The 18656-nt window shown below is 44.7% G+C and overlaps 1 protein-coding gene across 24 annotated transcripts in view; it reads right to left on the bottom strand.

Moving 5' to 3' along the window:
* Positions 1 to 5877: 5877 nt before the first annotated feature.
* LOC133230294 (nuclear body protein SP140-like protein) overlaps positions 5878 to 18656 on the bottom strand; it is an 81310-nt gene continuing 68531 nt past the window's right edge. For 22 of the 24 annotated variants that reach the window (XM_061387564.1, XM_061387612.1, XM_061387622.1 and 19 more), the window contains 8 exons: positions 17499 to 17641; positions 16314 to 16361; positions 12733 to 12777; positions 8831 to 8946; positions 7828 to 7936; positions 7487 to 7564; positions 6896 to 7039; positions 5878 to 6294 (listed from right to left, as the gene is read on the bottom strand). In XM_061387564.1, coding sequence (XP_061243548.1) covers positions 6202 to 6294; positions 6896 to 7039; positions 7487 to 7564; positions 7828 to 7936; positions 8831 to 8946; positions 12733 to 12777; positions 16314 to 16361; positions 17499 to 17641 — 776 coding nt within the window. In that variant the 3' untranslated portion in view covers positions 5878 to 6201. The remainder of the gene's footprint in view (positions 6295 to 6895; positions 7040 to 7486; positions 7565 to 7827; positions 7937 to 8830; positions 8947 to 12732; positions 12778 to 16313; positions 16362 to 17498; positions 17642 to 18656) is intronic. The other 2 variants (XM_061387571.1, XM_061387581.1) reach the window with 2 other exon arrangements.

The raw sequence follows: 18656 nt of genomic DNA, 5'->3' as shown, positions 1-18656 counted from the left end.
CCCCAGGCAAGAGTACTGGAGTAGGGTGTCACTGCCTTCTGCGCATGATGTACTCTGAATATAAGTTAAATAAGCAGGGTGACAATATACAGCCTTGATGCACTCCTTTTCCTATATATACAAGCATCAATATAGTGGACCAATGTAACATACTGCAGAGTGTCCAGACGGACTTTGCCCCTTCAGCATATACTGTGACAGAGAGCAAGAGAATTCACATAGCCCTGGGGCCAGACTGTAAACATGTACTATTGTCCAGTCCCTGTGAATGTGAAGTGCCTCTTATCCTACTTCCCACTGGATATTTTTAAAGTACATTTTCCATACTGATAACTGCATGACACGTACCATAGGCCATGCTGATCTGCTCTAAGATAGCATACCTATTAAAAGCACAACGGTGTAACTGGGGCTGCTATTGGTTAGTTTCTAGTGGTCATTTAGCAGCTTTTGCAGAAGCCAGATGTTCAAAGAGGTAAAGAGGACTAGAGCCCTGCATCCTTAAATCTTCGCCTGTGGCACTCATCTTTGTGATCCCCTCATTCCCCAGGAATACAGTTTTCTTTCTACTTATTTTCACCAAGGGAAACTTCAATTTCAAGGCCTTCTGACTGGCCTTTCCTAAGACAGTCATTGCCATTTCAGAGATTAAAGAACCAGCTCAGCTAACTGCTATGTATGTTCTCATCATCCTCACACCGAGGAACTGGGGTGATGATGGCTGGGTGGCTCTGTGGATTGAGTGGACTCTGTTAGATGGACATTACCTTACTGCTATACTCTAACAAGAACTGTGATGGTGCTTTGGGCTCCAGGAACTAGCATCAACTCAAATGCTGTAACAACTGTTAAAAGATCTGTGCATTTTCCTTTGTCTGCCATATGGATACTTGCATAAATGGCCTTAGGGCATTTTGGTGAAGAACTCGGAATGACCACATTTGCAGTTTGTTATGAGACCTGCCCTCATTTCCATGGGCAGGTCCTAGATTTGGCTCAGGTCTGGAAACTGGGCAAGGGATCTTTATTTTTGATTGGGGCAGCTGATCTCAGCAATCTGTTCATCCATTTTTAAACTCTTTGCAATATGCTATTGGCTGCCCACCTGTCTATAGGCTTAAGGTGTACAGCATTAATGATTTGATCTATATAATCACAAAGTGGTTATCACAATAAGTTTAGCATTCAAGTCCTATTAACTATCTTCATAGACATCTATGAGCCAGGGCCCTCACTGTCATTCTAACCTCACTACACGTTACAATTAGAGTTTCATCTTGCTCTGACACTTGCCATCTTGCTGCCGCCTGGCATCTATCATTCTGGAATCCTATCCCTTCCATTGCTACTTGGGAATCCAGTTCTGTAAGACATTCCTCCATTATGGCAACCTACAGAGGACCAGAGGACAGCCTACGCTGAGCATTGCAAGGATGCTGGCGCCCTCAGCTGTGTGCTCCTCCTCACCTTGTTGGGTTAGTGTCTGTGAGGCCTCTTGAGAAGCATAGGCACCTGGTGGAGGGGTTTACATGTTGTAGGAAGTAGAGCTGTGCCACCCTCCTAGGCTTTTGGATCTTCTTTTCCTGGTAGGTCTGGTATCCCTGCCTCCACTACACCCAGTGTGTACCATGGTTTACACAAAGTCTTGTTTTAATTAAAGATTTTTTATTAGATATTTTTCTTCCAGCTTTATTGAGATATAATTGACATACAACACTGTATAAGTTTAAGTGTACAGCATAATAACTTGACTTATATATATATATATATATATATCATGAAATCATGGCCGTGATAAGTTTAGTGAACATCCATTATTTCATAGAAGTACAACATGAAAGGAACAGAAATGCATTCCTCCCTTATGCTAACCTACGGAGGAGAGCCCCAGACAGCAGTGCAAGGATGCTGGTGCCCCTCAGCTGTGTGCTCCTTATTACCTTGTTAAATTAGTGCTTTATATATATCAGATCAGATCAGATCAGATCAGTCACTCAGTCGTGTCCGACTCTTTGCAACCCCATGAATCGCAGCACGCCAGGCCTCCCTGTCCAGCACCAACTCCCAGAGTTCACTCAGACTCACGTCCCTCGAGTCAGTGATGCCATCCAGCCATCTCATCCTCTGTCGTCCCCTTCTCCTCCTGCCCTCAATCCCTCCCAGCATCAGAGTCTTTTCCAATGAGTCAACTCTTCGCATGAGGTGGCCAAAGTACTGGAGTTTCAGCTTTAGCATCATTCCTTCCAAAGAAATCCCATATACACATAAATATATATACATATATATACACACACATAATGATTTGACCATATACATAGTAAAGTGATTGCCACAATAAGTTTAATGACCATGTCCTAATAACTATCTTCATAAACATCTATGGGCCAGGGCTCCAGCTGTCATTCGAACCATGTATGTGTGTGTGTGTGTGTGTGTATATATATATATATATATATATATGCCCCTGGTGGTCCTTAAAGGCATACATATATGTCTGTGTGTATATGTGTGTGTATATATATACACATACGTGTGTGACACACATATACATATACTTACTTATATGTATGCCTTTAAGAGCTGCTAGGAACATACTTGAATAATCCCTTTTGGCCCTTGCCAGGGTAATTAAACTTCTTGGCACAGAGGAGTGCTTCTGTATTAACAATTTTTCCTTTTCTTGTTTCATATTCCCCTTCTTCGCCCAGGATTCACCCCTAGACTCCTGGTACCTGCTGTACATGCTGGCCAGTCCTGCAACTCCGCTGGGGTAAATCCTTGCTGCAGCTGGCAAGAGGACCCAGGACTTTCCCAGTGGGGTCCTGCTGAGAGGACTCTGCAGAGTCTTCATTCAAGCAAGATTAGGATTGGGGAAGGGTGGGATCTGTCTTCCAACCAGTGGGAAGGGACTCTTCTGCAGGGCCCATGCATTCAGGGAGACTTGAGGTTCAAAGTTCTCACTTGCATCTACCTGGGAAGCCCAACTCTGATTCAAGGGTCACTTCTTTTTCACTAGGGCTCTGCCTTTGGCGCAGGAGCCCATCTTAAGTTTAGGCTTCAATCTGCCCCCATGTTCTCCCATTCTTAAAATTAGAGTCTGTGTCAGGACTTCCTTACTGTCTGCCTTCCAGCTGTAGGTATGAGGGTCTGTTTGCTTCAGGTGGTGATTAAGAGATTTTGTCCTTTTTGTTATAGGGGACTGGAATACAAAAGTAGGAAGTCAAGAAACACCTGGAGTAACAGGCAATTTGGCCTTGGAGTACAAAATGAAGCAGGGTAAAGGCTAATAGAGTTTTGCCAAGATAATACACTGGTCATAGCAAACACAACACAAGAGAAGACTTTACACATGGACACCACCAGATGGCCAATACCAAAATCAGATTGATTATATTCTTTACAGCCAAAGATGGAGAAACTCTATACAGACAGCAAAAACAAGACTGGGAGCTGACTGTGGCTCAGATCATGAACTCCTTATTGCCAAATTCAGAATTAAATTGAAGAAAGTAGGGAAAACCATTCAGGTATGACCTAAATCAAATCCCCTATGATTATACAGTGGAAGTGACAAACAGATTCAAGGTATTAGATCTGATAGAGAGCCTGAAGAACTATAGACAGAGGCTCATGACATTGTACAGGAGGCAGTGATCAAGACCATCCCCAAAAAAATGAAATGCAAAAAAGGCAAAATGGTTGTCTGAGGAGCCCTTACAAATAGCTGTGAAAAGAAGAGAAGATAAAGGCAAAGGAGAAAAGGAAAAATATACCCATTTGAATGCAGAGTTTCAAAGAATAGCAAGGAGAGATAAGAAAGCTGTCCTCAGTGATCAATGCAAAGAAATAGAGGAAAACAACAGAATGGGAAAGACAAGAGATCTCTTCAAGAAAATTACAGATACCAAGGGAACATTTCATGCAAAGATGGGCACAATAAAGGACAGAAATGGTATGGACCTAACAGAAGTAGAAAATATTAAGAAAAGGTGGCAAGAATACACAGAACTATGCAAAAAAGATCTTAGTGACCGAGATAACCACGATGGTGTGATCACTCACCTAGAGCCAGACATCCTGGAATGTGAAGTCAAGTGGGCCTTAAGAAGCATCACTACAAAGCTAGTGGAGGTGATGGAATTTCAGTTGAGCTATTTCAAATCCTAAAAGATGATGCTGTGAAAGTGCTGCACTCAATATGTCAGCAAATTTGGAAAACTCAGCAGTGGCCACAGGAATGGAAAAGGTCAGTTTTTATTCTAATCCCAAAGAAAGGTAATGCCAAAGGATGTTCAAACTACTGCACAATTGCACTTATCTCACACACTAGTAAACTCAAAATTCTCCAAGCCAGCCTTCAACAGTACATGAACTGTGAACTTCCAGATGTTAAAGCTGGATTTAGAAAAGGCAGAAGAACAAGAGATCAAATTGCCAACATCAGCTGGAACATCGAAAAAGCAAGAAAGTTCCAGAAAAACATCTATTTCTGCTTTATTGACTATGTCAAAACCTTTGACTGTGTGGATCACAACAAACTGTGGAAAATTCTTAAAGAGATGGGAATATTAGACCACCTGGCCTGCCTCTTGAGAAATCTGTATGCAGGTCAAGAAGCAACGGTTAGAACTGGACATGGAACAACAGACTGGTTCCAAATCGGGAAAGGAGCATGTCAAGGCTATATATTTTCACCCTGCTTATTTAAATTATATGCAAAGTACATCATGCAAAATGCCAGGCTGGAGGAAGCACAAGCTGCAATCAAGATTGTGGGAGAAATACCAATAACCTCAGACATGCAGATGATACCAGCCTTATGGCAGAAAGCTAAAAACTAAAGAGTCTCTTGATGAAAGTGAAAGAGGAAAGTGAAAAGCCTGGCTTAAAACTCAACATTCAGAAAACTAAGATCATGGCCTCTGGTCCCATCACTTCATGGCAAATAGATTGGGAAATAATGGAAACAGTGGCTGACTTTATTTTTCTGGGCTCCAAAATCACTGCAGATGGTGACTGCAGCCATGAAATTAAAAGACACTTGCTCCTTGGAAGAAAAGTCATGACCAACCTAGACAGGATATTAAAAAGCAGAGACATTACTTTGCCAACAAAGGTCCATCTAGTCAAAACTGTGGTTTTTCCAGTATGTATGGATGTTAGAGTTGGAGTATAAAGAAAGCTGAGTGCTGAAGAATTGATGCTTTGAACTGTGGTGTTGGAGAAGACTCTTAGGAGTCCTTTGGACTGCAAGGAGATCCAACCAGTTCATCCTAAAGGAAATCAGTCCTGAATATTCATTGGAAGGACTGATGTTGAGGCTGAAATTCCAATACTTTGGCCACCTGATGCGAAGAACTGACTCATTTGAGAAGATCGAGATGCTGGGAAAGATTGAAGGTGGGAGGAGAAGGGGATGACAGAGGATGAGATGGTTGGATGGCATCACTGACTCAATGGACATGAGTTTGAGTAAACTCTGGGAGCTGGTGATGGACAGGGAAGCCTGACATGCTGCAGTCCATGGGGTGGCAAAGAGTTGGACACTACTGAGCAACTGAACTGAACTGAAGAGATTTAAGCCTGCCATTTACTCTTTTCAATATATTAGGGGCACTCAATGATAGCCACCAAAATCCAGTTTTTAGTCACCATTTATTCTTTTGTAAATGCCAAAGAATTTCACCCACTGTATACCTTCTTGCCTTTATCTCATCCAGTTTCCTACAAGTGAATGTTTAGCAACTGCACAATTAGAGCACGACCATCAATACACTACCTAACAGGCTGTGATCCAGCTTCAGAGCCCATTCTTAGCCTGCTTGCTAGGACCATGATCTTAAGTTGAGTTCCCTAGAAACAGACTCTGCAATAAAGTCTCTTACGTAAGTAATTTATTTTGTATTTCTTTGCTAGAAAGGAATGAGGGAAGCAGGACAGTATTGGGTCAAAAGCTAAGGATGGATATTCAGACAGGCTCCAGCCTGATCCCATGGGATGCACAGAGCATCAAGGTTGGGTCGACTGGAGGCCGGCCCCCAGGCCAAGGACGTGTCACCTCCAGGTGAAGTTGGCTCCACTTGGCTGAAGGCAGCGCTCTGGGGAGGGGTGGCATCAGCAGCCAACCCTTCATGCAGCTGGGGAATGAGACATTTGGCCAAAAGAGGAATTTCCAGGACACCAACAACATCCATTATTCCATTATTCATTTGTTTCCTGAAGAGCAAACACTTCCTTGAAATTCTTCTCAAATTCTGCCTCCAGTCTAAGCCCCATTTGGCCAAAATCATTGAACTGGAAAAAAATAATAAAATGATAAAAAAAAATAATGATCTTTATTATCAATATCACTGGATACTCTGCAACTGAGGACGATCAAGGCTCTTTTATCTTTGACATCCTGAGTTATGTGAACCAGGTTATGCTAAAAAACTCATGCAGCCCAGAGTAACTTATGCTTTCTTAAGAGCATGATTATTTCATATTAACAGGACAGGAATGGAAAATTATGACCACACTTGGGAGCTCTTACTTATTTGGCTGGGTTATTGATTTCAGTGAGAATCAGAAAAGTAATCTGTGTTCTTTGTAATAGTGCAAATAGTACGGGGTGGCTGTGTTAGTTCAGTGAACTTCCTTTCCTGTTGCCATGGAGCCACTAACCCTGTGTGCTGAGTACTGAAACCCATGCGCCCAGAGCCTGTGCTCCACAACAACAGAAGCTACCACAATGAGAAGCCCCCATGCTGCAACTAGAGAGTAGCCCCTCACCTGCCTCAACTAGAGAAAGCGCTTACATAGCAACGAAGACCCAGTGCAGCCGAAAACAAATAAAATACAATAAAAATTTAAGAAAGGAAGAGAAAATGAAATGGAAGCAGAGAAAGCCACTTGCCTTGAAAGATGCCCTGTGGTTCTGAAAGATGAGACGCATGTCCCACACAAACCCTTCCACGTGGGAGTAGCCCTGCTCATTCAGCCTCTTCTTGATCTTGTCCAGCCACATGGGCTCCTTGAGGTTTTTAGAAGCCTCTTTCATCTAGGGAAAAACAAAAGTCACTGGGAGCATTACTGGCAGAGTTCAACGTGTGCCTCTTGTGGATTCCCATCAAATCTGGTAGAAACACAAGGTAACGATAACAGGAGCTCATTCTCTTGCTCCTGTGGGAGTCCAGCCTTGACTATCACAGGTGCCGGTTTCCAGCTGGGGGAACATCATGGCACCTGCGATCACTGTTGGTCGTGATTACTTATGACCGGTGTGCATCTCTGTGTGCTCAGTTGTGTCTGATTCTCTGTGGCCCCCTAGACTGGAGTCCACCAGGCTCCTCTGTCCTTGGGATTTTCCAGGCAAGAATACTGGATTGGATTGCCCTTTCCTACTCCAGGGGATCTCCTGGAACCCACGTCTCCTCTGTGTCCTGCATTGGCAGGTGGGTTCTTTACCACTAGCACAACCTGGGAAGCCCTTGTTGTGGTTACTTACATAATAATAGTAGGGAATCCTTGCAAAAAAGGTGCTCTCTGAATGGCAATAGACCTTCAAGAGGAGGAACTCACATTTCTGCAAAAGAAGGAAGCTGTGAACAAAAAGCAGCTTGGAGACATTGAGCCCCATACACATACCCAGGCCAAGCATGACTCATACCAGTCTCTGGAAGTTTCCCCAGATGGGGATGGCTCTTGGACACAGACGTGCAATGGCTGTAAACAAGTCCTGGTGTGACTTGACTATGACTGAGTCATGGCTCACCCTGTGGTTGCCTTCCCCCTACCCTGTGCTTGACTTTTCACACTTGGGAAGGCTTGGGTTCCCGTCTGACTTACCAGCTGCTCCTCTGACTGCATCAGCCTCGCCAGGACCTCAGATTCCCCGAGACCCTGCTGGTTTCCTGAAGACTCCTTCATCCTGCAGAAGGTGCAACTCCACGGGTCCCTGCGGGGCCGGGAATAAGTGAGCGAGGACAAGGTCGCCAGAAACACCTGCCACTCCCATGTCTGCCACTGTCCTCCTTTCAGGAACATTGGTGGACACAGCTCTGGGAGGAAGGGGGAGGAAGGAAGACCTCCAGAGTCTCCAAGACTACCATATGGGGTCTGAGTCAATGACCCCCACTACAGTGTGTGGAGCTGGTGTCAGAGTGAGTGGGGGGCTCTCCTTTCTGTGCCCACTTCTGGGAGCACAAGGAATCCTGTCCACCTTGCCTGCATGTCAAAACTGGGCCTTACCCCTGGGGTCCTCCGGCTTCCCTCAGCCCATTAATAATGTGACAAAATGAGGGAACCAGCCCATGCTTCCTTTGTTTTCTGAATAAGCACAGAACAGCCAACTCATTGGAAAAGACCCTGATGCTGGGAAAGACTAAAGGCAGGAGGAGAAGGGGGCGACAGATGATGAGATGGTTGGATGGCATCACCGACTCAATGGACATGAGTTTGAACAAACTCTGGGAGATGGTGAGGGACAGGGAAGCCTGGGTCGCAAAGAGTCGGATACGACTGAGTGGCTGAACCTCAGCAACAACACTAAACAAGTGTGTTTCCACCCCTGTGACCAGGAGTCAGGTTGGAAAACTTCTAGCAAAGGACAGGAGCTTGGTGGACAAAGGACCTGGCTACCAGCCTCAGTGTCCTAGAGGAGACCGAGTGGCAAAAAGCATCCACCTGCCACTGCCTGCATCTTGAAGCGGCTCTCTGCATCCTACCGCTGGACCCTGTACCCATGGGCCCACTCTTTCCCCATCCAGACATAGTAAGAACTAGGCAGGGAGAGTGGGCGTGGCCAGAGGGAAGGGCCCCAATCAGAAGGGAGAGGCAGCATCTCACGCACTTCTCAGTTTCCACCGGCGGGATGTGACAGTCCTCATGAAAAGACCTCGAACAAGTGTCACAGCAGAACAGCTTTCCTCCATCCCGGCAGGTCTCACACACATCTGAGTTTCTCAGCTAGAAGGTAAAACAACATCTATATCCCCAGTGAGACCCCAGAAGGCCAGCACTCTGGGAGTCAAGAGCCCACTGCCTTTGTATGAACCTGAATGGATGCATGTGGTTCTCCCTGAGACATTAAAGAACAGCATGGTGTGGGCATTTCAGAAGAAGAAAGTGTGCTCTGCAATGAAATTGATGAGGAAGAGCCTATATGTCAGACCAAAAAAGTCTTCCCTGTAAAACCAGAGAATCTAACATTGAAAGACTAGCAGCAAAACAAGGTAATTTTATGGGAATTTATTACCTTGCAGATGAGAGATAAAATAAAGTCCAGAAATAAAGTGCTACATGTGTTTGCCTGTACCACAATAATTAAATTGACTTCTGGGAGGGTGATATATTGAGAACTTAATACGGTGGATTAAACTTCTTAGTTTAATTATTACAAGATTATTTTAACAGTTATTTTGAGTCTTGTTCTGGGCTTTTGCATGAAGCTACTTGTGTAGGGTGAATTGGGATTCTGGCCATTTCTTTTGTTTTAGAAATGGCCATACATGAGGAAGTGCTAGCCCCAAGGACCATCTTGCCTAAAGCTCCCATTCAGTGTTCTGGGGCATCCTCAAAGACATCCCCAACTGGGGACTGAAACTGCCCTGGCATGGAGCCACGGGACCATGTTTCTTCCCTTCAGTGTAAACACTCACAGATTTCCATCATCATTCCCCAGAAAGTAATGACCCCTCTCCCCAGAGGAACAAGGAATAACAGATATAACCAATGTCTAAGAACCTCGTGTGTGCTCAGTTGCTCAGTCATATCCAACTCTTTGTGACCCCATGGACTGTCCACAGAGTTTGCAGGCAAGAAGATTGGACTAGATTGCCATTTTCTTTTCCAGGGGATCTTCCCGACCCAGGAATCGGACCCGCATCTACTGCATTTCCTACATTGGCAGATGGATTCTTTACTACTGAGTCACCAGAGAAGTCCGTAAGAACCTCACATTTGTGTATTTTTTTAGTAGATTTATCTACCTCTTTGTTTCTAGTCCAGTTCCACATTAGAACCTTAAGGGCAGTGTATATAAAATATTAATGTCCTGGTCCCAATACCAGAAGTCTGAATCAGTTTGTCCAGGTGGGGCAGAGCTATTGGTATTCTTCTTTAATTCATAGAATGGGTAATTTTGTGTATCCGAATCATCTGGGGACTTTTAAACAATCCTGATGTCCAAGTCTTAGCCTAGACTGATAAACAGAATTTCCTCTAAGTTGGAATCCCAGCAATGCTATTTTCCAAAGGTCTCCAGTTCAGTTCAGTCACTCAGTCATGTCCAACTCTTTGCGACCCCATGAATCGCAGCACGCCAGGCCTCCCTGTCCATCACCAACTCCCGGAGTTCACTCAGACTCATGTCCATTGAGTCAGCGATGCCATCCAGCCATCTCATCCTCTGTCGTCCCCTTCTCCTCCTGCCCCCAATCCCTCCCAGCATCAGAGTCTTTTCCAATGAGTCAACTCTTCACATGAGGTGGCCAAAGTGCTGGAGTTTCAGCTTTAGCATCATTCCCTCCAAAGTAATCCCAGGGCTGATCTCCTTCAGAATGGACTGGTTGTATCTCCTTGCAGTCCAAGGGACTCTCAAGAGTCTTCTCCAACACCACAGTTCAAAAGCATCAATTCTTCGGTCTTAGTTGCAGCCCAAGTTGAGTATTAGTCAGAGGAAAGTCTGTTATTAAGGTATGGGGTTTAGGTCAATGCTGAACTGTCCTGTAACATCAGTCCCAGAGACATCACTTTGCTGAAAAAGGTCCGTCTTGTAAAAACTATGGTTTTTCCAGTTGACATGTATGGATGTGAGAGTTGGACCGTAAAGAAGGCTGAGCACTGAAGAACTGATGCTTTTGAACTGTGGTGTTGGAGAAGACTCTTGAGAGTCCCTTGGACTGCAAGGAGTTCAAACCAGTCAATCCTAAAGGAAATCAACCTTGAATATTCGTCAGAAGGACTGATGCTGAAGCTGAAGCTCCAATACTTTGACCACCTGATGTGAAGAAGTGACTCACTGGAAAAGACCCCGATGCTGGGAAAGATTGAGGGCAGGAGGAGAAGGGGACCACAGATGAGATGGTTTGATGGCATCACCAACTCAATGGACATGAGTTTAAGCAAGCTCTGGAAGTTGGTGATGGACAGGGAAGCCTGGTACGCTGCAGTCCATGGTGTCGCAAAGAGCTGGACACAACTGAGTGACTGAATAGCAACACTCAGTCCCAGGAAAACTGAGTAGCAGCAGTGAGGGTACTCTTGCTGAAACAATTGCTTCCTCTTCCCTGTGGACTCTTGGCCATGGGCTGTGAGACCTCACCCTCTGTACCAGTGTCCATCCCAAACAAGCCACACAAACACTGGACTCCAGCACTGTTTAGATGACTGAAGAATCCTTCAGTTGGCCAAGGGTCAGAAAGAGTGTGAATAAGATCTAAATCTTGTTGGGGGCATTATTTTGGAGGTAAAGTATATGTAAAGCTATTTGACTATCCCTCCTCTATTGGATGCCATGCATCAGCATTACTGCATACTTTCCCACTTGAGTGCTGCCCCCTGGAGTTGTGCAAAGGTGACTCTGCTGCAAATGTCCATCTTGTTGCAGTGAAAGGAATCAAAAGGGCTTTCCATGTGGCTCAGTGATAAAGAATCCACCTGCCAGTGCAAGAGATGCAGGTTCCATCCCTGGGTTGGGAAGATCCCCTGGAGGATGGCATGTCAACCCACTCCAGTATTCCTGCCTGGAGAATTCCATGGACAGAGGAACCTGGCAGTCCACAGTCTATAGCGTTGCACAGAGTTGGACATGACTGAGTGACTGAGCACACATGCACACACAAAGCAGCCAATCACATGGTACCAGTTTGAGTTAAAATGCCCTGTGATTTGCTAGATGGTGACCAGCTAAGCACCATGATGGTTCCCTCAAGACTGGATGCAGGGCTTCCATAAAGAACCCGCTAGCCCCAAGTGCATTTCTCTGAAGGATCCATGCTGCTGCTAAGTCGCTTCAGTCGTATCCGACTTTATGCAGCTCCATAGATGGAAGCCCACCAGGTTCCCCTGTCCCTGGGATTCTCCAGGCAAGAACACTGAAGTGGGTTGCCATTTCCTTCTCCAATGCATGAAAGAGAAAAGTGAAAGGGAAGTCGCTTAGTTGTGTCCGACTTGTAGCGACCCCATGGACTGCAGCTTACCAGGCTCCTCCATCCATGGGATTTTCCAGGCAGGATCCATGACAGTGTTTAAACCTTAACCTGCCAGCTTCACCTGGCCTGTTCCTTCTGGTTGATGCTTAAAACCATCACGCTCTCCCTGTACCTTGGAATAGAAGTTTGGGATTTTTCTTTCCTTCTCTATTGCCTTCTTTAAAATGCTGCTCTCCCTCTAATTTCCTCCTTACCCCCCATCTGCAGGGCAGCTGTGCCCATTACTACTTCAAGCCCAGGCTCTACAGAGTCCAGTGGTCTCAAGCTCTGTCTCCTATTTGCACTTTCAAGGGGAAAAGAGGAAATGGGAAAGTTTCTACTGCACAAATGGAAAGGATGCTTTCAGGTTAAGACACCCAATGCCAGAATCATGTACCTCAGGTGGGCGATGTACTTGCTGTGCTGTGCCCTGCTCATCACACATGGCGACACACTCCACCTGAGTGTGAGCGTGCTTCAGGGAAATGCGGTGATGACTCAGAGAAGGTGCCGAGGGAAAGGCCTGCCTTAGTCTGGCTCACAGGTGGGAGTTAGTACTTACACAAAGGTTATCTAAGGTGTTGTCAGGAGACTTTGGTCCTCTTTTCTGCAGAAAAGAAAGATTAAATGACAATACTGAATGTGATGTATGCATCTGTCACTTATTTAAACACCAATCACTGGAGGGATTCAAGCCATTGTTCACCCATTACTTTACACCTGTTTTTGTGGATACATGTATCTAAAGGAGATCAGTCCTGGGTGTTCATTGGAAGGACTGATGCTGAAGCTGAAACTCCAGTACTTTGGCCACCTCACGTGAAGAATTGACTCATTGGAAAAGACCCTGATGCTGAGGGATTGGGGGCAAGAGGAGAAGGGGACGACAGAGGATGAGATGGCTGGATGGCATCACTGACTCAATGGACATGAGTTTGGGTAAACTCCGGGAGTTGGTGATGGACAGGGAGGCCTGGCATGCTACGATTCATGGGGTCGCAAAGAGTCAAATATGACTGAGGGACTGAACTGAACTGAACTGTATCTACTTGGAAAATAAAAAAGTACCAAAGGACAACTGTTCAGCCCAATGCAAGTTCTATTCCCTGGCTCTTAGATGCAAGGTGGAGCCATCTGGGGACTTTAGCCCTGGTTCCCACAGATGGAGTTGGTGGAGCTCTGTTGGTTTTCTTACTTCAAGAGGCCCTTGGGCATTTTTCTCTGCATTATAAAATGCCATCCCACCAAAAGGAGCTGCAGTGAGAGTATCAGGCTGAAGATTCATCATCAACAACTCAGGTGACCACGGGGCCCAGAGTCCTGGAGTTCATGCAAACGTCTCAGAGGAGAATGCCACAGCCTGTCACAGGTCTCCTGGGGCACAGCCTCAATGATAAAATGTACCCAAACTTCCCAGGGCTATAGCTTTTCTTCCAGAAGGTCACCCGTCTCTCCCCTCCCTTCAAATCCCAAGAAGTCAGCTAGCTGACTCTTCAAAGGTAACTGACTACCACCCACTAGCTTTACATTGCTTTCCAATATTCAATAGAATGACCTGGCCTCCATCCCTCTTGGGCAGGGGTTCCCAACCTCCGGGATCTAATGCCTGATGCTCTGAGATAGAGCTGAGGTAATAATAATAGAAATAAAGTGCACAAGAAATGTAATGCACTTAAATCCTCTGGAAACCATCCCTCCTCCCCAGTTCATGGAAAAATTGCCTTCCATGAAACCAGTAGCCTGGTACCAAAAAGGTTGGGGACCACTGCTCTAGGACACAGGCAGCCTCAGCTTTGGTCTCCAGCCCAGGGCAGAGTGGTCACGGACAAGTGTAATCCAGCGTCAATGACCTGAGAGGTGGCTATGTCACTGCCCATCTTTCTATTGCCCATTCTAAACTTACTGCTTCCCAAGTGGCTCAGTGGTAAAGAATATCCCTGCCAAGCAGGAGACATGGGTTCAATCCCTGGGTCAAGAAGATCCACTGGAGGAGGAAATGGCAACCCATTTCAGTCTTCTTGCCTAGGAAATCTCATGGACAGAAGAGCCTGGTGGGCCACAGTGCATGGGGTCACAAGAGTGGGACACAACTTAGCAACTAAACAACAATAATCCCATTAGTTATTCTTCCATGTTAGGCAATGAAGTTGAAACAATCCTTGAGGTCAAGGATATTGTTTTAATCTTCTAAAGGCCATTGGGCATTTAGTAAGCATTCAATAATTGCATGTTGGATAAGTGAATAAATGAGTATCATTTCACTTAAGAAATCCCTTGGAGGGGGAAATGGCAACCCACTCCAGTATTTGTGCCTAGAGAATCCCATGGATAGACGAGCCTGGTGAGCTACAGTCCACGGGGTTGCAAAAAGTCAGACACGACTGAGCAATTAATACTTTTTTTTCCACTTAGGAAGAGATTACTTGCTATCTCTTAAGCAAATTTTTTTTTCTTAAGCAAATATTACCCAACATTAAAAAGATTGTTCTAGAGGAATGTTGTTGTACAGTTGCTAAATCATGTCCAACTCTTCATGATCCCATGGATTGTGGCACGCCAGGCACTTCTGTCCTCCACTATCTCCTGCAATTATTTTACAACACTGCAATTGTCATCAAAAGGTGTTAGTGACCTTTGTCAGGAGCCAGGAAGCCATCATGTAGTGCTGAGAGTGACACTGAAGATTCCCAAAGCCAAGGAAAAAAGAGGTTCTGAGAAACACAGAAGACCCATGGGAGTAGTAATGAGTCCTGAGGTTTGCCACTTGGGGAACATCTGCTGTTGCGCAGAGGGAGATGCAAAATGAAGAGGTAACTGCAGGTTGCTGCCAAAAAGTGCTGTACCCATGACTAAGGGTAGAATCTATTGTTAAGAAGATGCCAGCTTACTCGGGTAAACTGAGTAACTCTTGGCACTTGGGGAATGATACAGATGCTGGTCTTCAAGATACTCACTAAGTAGGGCAAATAATAGTTCCCTGTAGGAAATCCAGCAGGTGAAATGTCCCAAGGACTTAGAGTTTCAACTGTCCAGAACCTCAGATAACGTCAGGTCGTGGATCTCACATTCCCAGTGGAAGATGAAGTCCCATGGGCCAACTACGTGTGATCTGTCTTAGAAGTTCTGTGAATGTCTTGATTGGCCATTTCTTTTTTTCAATTATTTTGTCTGCACCATGCAGCATGTGGGATCTTAGTTTCCCAACCAGGGACTGAACTCATGCCCCCTGCACTGCAAGGGTGCACCTAATCACTGCACTGCCAGGGAAGTCCCTTGAATGGCCATTTCTATGTGTACATAAGAACAGAACTTCTCACCTCCATCTTGTTTTCAAGTTCTCATTCATAGCCAAACTTGGAAAAGCCATCTCCGTGTCCTGAATCTACACTGCACCTTACATATTTGTTGTCTCCATAGAGGAAGGAATCACTTTCACAGACAGAAGGGAGGTCTGCACAGCAAAAGAGTGGCGTCAAAGTAACCAGTTTTCTTGGCCAGCCCTTCCTATACAATCCACTGATCTCCCAAGAGCTTCCCACCCTACAGCACCATCTTCATCAAGGGCAAATAATGGCCCCCTGAAAAAGAGTATGTCTGTGTGTAGACTATTAAGGGGTGGAAGGGGATACAAATGATCAGAAAAGAAATATGTTTCTTGTTGCCTATCTTACAAAATGGTATATGGACCAAGATAGACAATCTTAGACTGGGATTCTCTGAATGACTGTGAACATACTTTCACTCCATTAGATTTCATTAAAGTTAGGAAATAGTAATACTGATTTTAAAAATCTGGGTTTGATTTGAAGACAACCTTATCACCCTCTTACAATACACTTCTGCATGTTCCAGAATCATGCTTGCCTTTACAATTTTGACAACATCTGCATCTGTAGCTAAAGCACATCCATGAGGCCTATTTTGATGGCTCCTTATCACTTCTATTTCAAATGGTTTGCCATCAAGAAGACCTTGCCATCCAGAACAACATAATGTTCAAAGGAGCAACACTGAAGGCATATGCCAAAAGTTTTTTAAAGGTGGGAGCAGGGTGTTACACAGTTTAGAAACCACAAAATAACACACTGTGCATGCAAAATCGATTATGTGATGGGAATTTCTAGAAAATTATGTAATAATCACCTTTTTTCTCTTGCCATATTTCCTTGGAGGATTATGGAGAAATCTTCTCTGAAAGATAAAAAGATCCAAGTATATGGTTGGCCTATGAGTCTGGCACTCCCAACCTCTTCCCAAATATTTCTACCTGGATGCCCCACTGTCGGCCCAAAGCCATGGTATCTAAATGAGAAACCATCTCCCTCTCTTCACTTGTATTTCTCCTAAATTCAATCAGTGGCACTTTAAAAATCATCTTTAGAACATTCTTCCCTTCTTGTGCTTTTCCCCTTAAGTTTTAAGAGGTTTTCCTTTATAATCTCTTTGACACCTCTCTCCTGCTCTCCATTCCTACCAGTCACTCAAGCTTGAGTCCATATACCAAGGCTTGTCAATCAATATACACTTATCCCATGCCTACTGGGTGTCAGATATTCTCAACAATCTTGGACACACAAAGATGGACACAGAAAAAACAATGCGCGAAAGGATAAGAGTAAAACTATAAGAAGATCTTAGTAATGGGCTGAGAAAGCTCAGGGAAGAAGTGGTCAGGGCCAAGTGGGTCAGGGAATATTCAGGTAAGAAGAGCATTTGAGTTGAACACTGCGTGTTGGGTGTAGGTTTCTTGAGCTGAAAAGATGCTGGAGTTATTTCAGTGTCCCTTGGCCATATAAGACACTATTCTAAACATGTCATTTCATATCTCAGAAGACTTCATTGATTCTGCATTGTCTATGAGTTTAAACACTTTAGCCTGGCATTAAATTCGTCTACAAACAATTGCAATTGAATTGATGGATTATGCCTTATTATATACAGTATGTCTATCTCAACCCACTAGGCATGGTTCTGGTTTTCACATCATTCCTTCTCAGGAATACCTTTTTCCTACCTGTTTGATTGTAAACTGTCTTCTTCTTCCAGTGCATAAAGTTGACTACATTCACCTGAGTCAGAACGATCCTTCCCTCCCCCAAACTCCTATTCCATCCTGACAAACGCAGTGGAATTTCCTGCCTCTTTCACAGCAATGATGTGCTATGTTGTACTGAGGTTAGGAATGTGGAACACTCTCCCCAGGTGAGAGGATAAACTCAGAGGCATCTGAGCTTTCGTGATAACTCAACAAATATTTTGTGAGCAAATAGTGACCTTATTCTTGGGGAACAACAAGGAAAGTCACATCTGTCCTGGCCCCCAGAATACCTCCATCAGCCATAGCAGGGGCCTCCCTCCACAGCGAACACTTATCTTCCAATTCTTTGATCTTCCGTGGCCGCCTCTGATTTCAAATTCCCTGGGGGTGAACCAGTCTCCGTTCTCACTCTGTATACACTTCACCCAGGATCCTGTAAGACCAGGGTAAATTCATCTCCAGCCTTCCTTGTTTTCAGAAGGCGGGCTCCCACCACACTGGATCCTGGACACACCCAGTTTAGGCTCAAGATCTAAAACAGAAGAGTCTGGCCTCCCTTTCAGGCTTCAGAATCCCCACATCTAGCCTCCAAATCCCCTCACAGGAGATTCACTGCCTTGTGGCAACATTTCTTTAACGGATGTGCAACAACAACAACAAAAATGATAATTACCATCAAAATCAAGCTTTTAAAAGTATTTCAAAATCACCTAAAAAAGAAAAGCAAGTGACTTTGAAGTGAGAGAGCATTTCAATTTGCCAGGGAGAGGACCTTGAGCCCATGGGAGCAGAAACTCGGGTTGAGACTGAGATCTCCGATGGGTACCTTGTGGCTCAGAATGGCACCATAGCAGCATCTGTGCCCTTTATCACACTTTCTACCCAGTTCAATGGCATTGTTGAGCAGAGATTTCCCATCCCCAAAATCATGGATAGCTGGTATTAAAAGTAACTGTGAAATGCTATACAATGGAAATTTTAAGTTATGTTATAAAAGATAATCATATGTTAGCATCATTAGTCATTACAGAAAAGCACAGCTAAACCATGAGATACCATTTCACATCCACTAAGATGGCTGTCTTAGAAAAAAGAGACAATAACAAGTATTGGCACGGAAACAGAGAGATTGGAACTCTCATACACTGCTGGTGGGAAGATAAAGTATTACAGCCACTGTAGAAAACATTTTGATGTTTCCTCAGTAGGGTTAAACATGGAATTATCACAGGAACCAGCAATTCCACTCCTAGGTATATACTGGAAAGAATTAAAGACTGTTCACACAAAAACTAGAACATGAATGTTCAAAATAGCATTATTCGTAATAGTAAAAGAGTGGAAACAATCCAAATTGATGAATGCTGCTGCTGCTAAGTCGCTTCAGTCGTGTCCGACTCTGTGCGACCCCATAGACGGCAGCCCACCAGGCTCCTGCGTCCATGGGA

The sequence above is a fragment of the Bos javanicus genome, chromosome 2, assembly GCF_032452875.1.
Source record: "Bos javanicus breed banteng chromosome 2, ARS-OSU_banteng_1.0, whole genome shotgun sequence".
Classification (NCBI taxonomy): domain Eukaryota; kingdom Metazoa; phylum Chordata; class Mammalia; order Artiodactyla; family Bovidae; genus Bos; species Bos javanicus.
The sequence above is the reverse complement of the archived record's forward strand: the minus strand, read 5'-3'. Positions and strand labels throughout refer to the sequence as shown.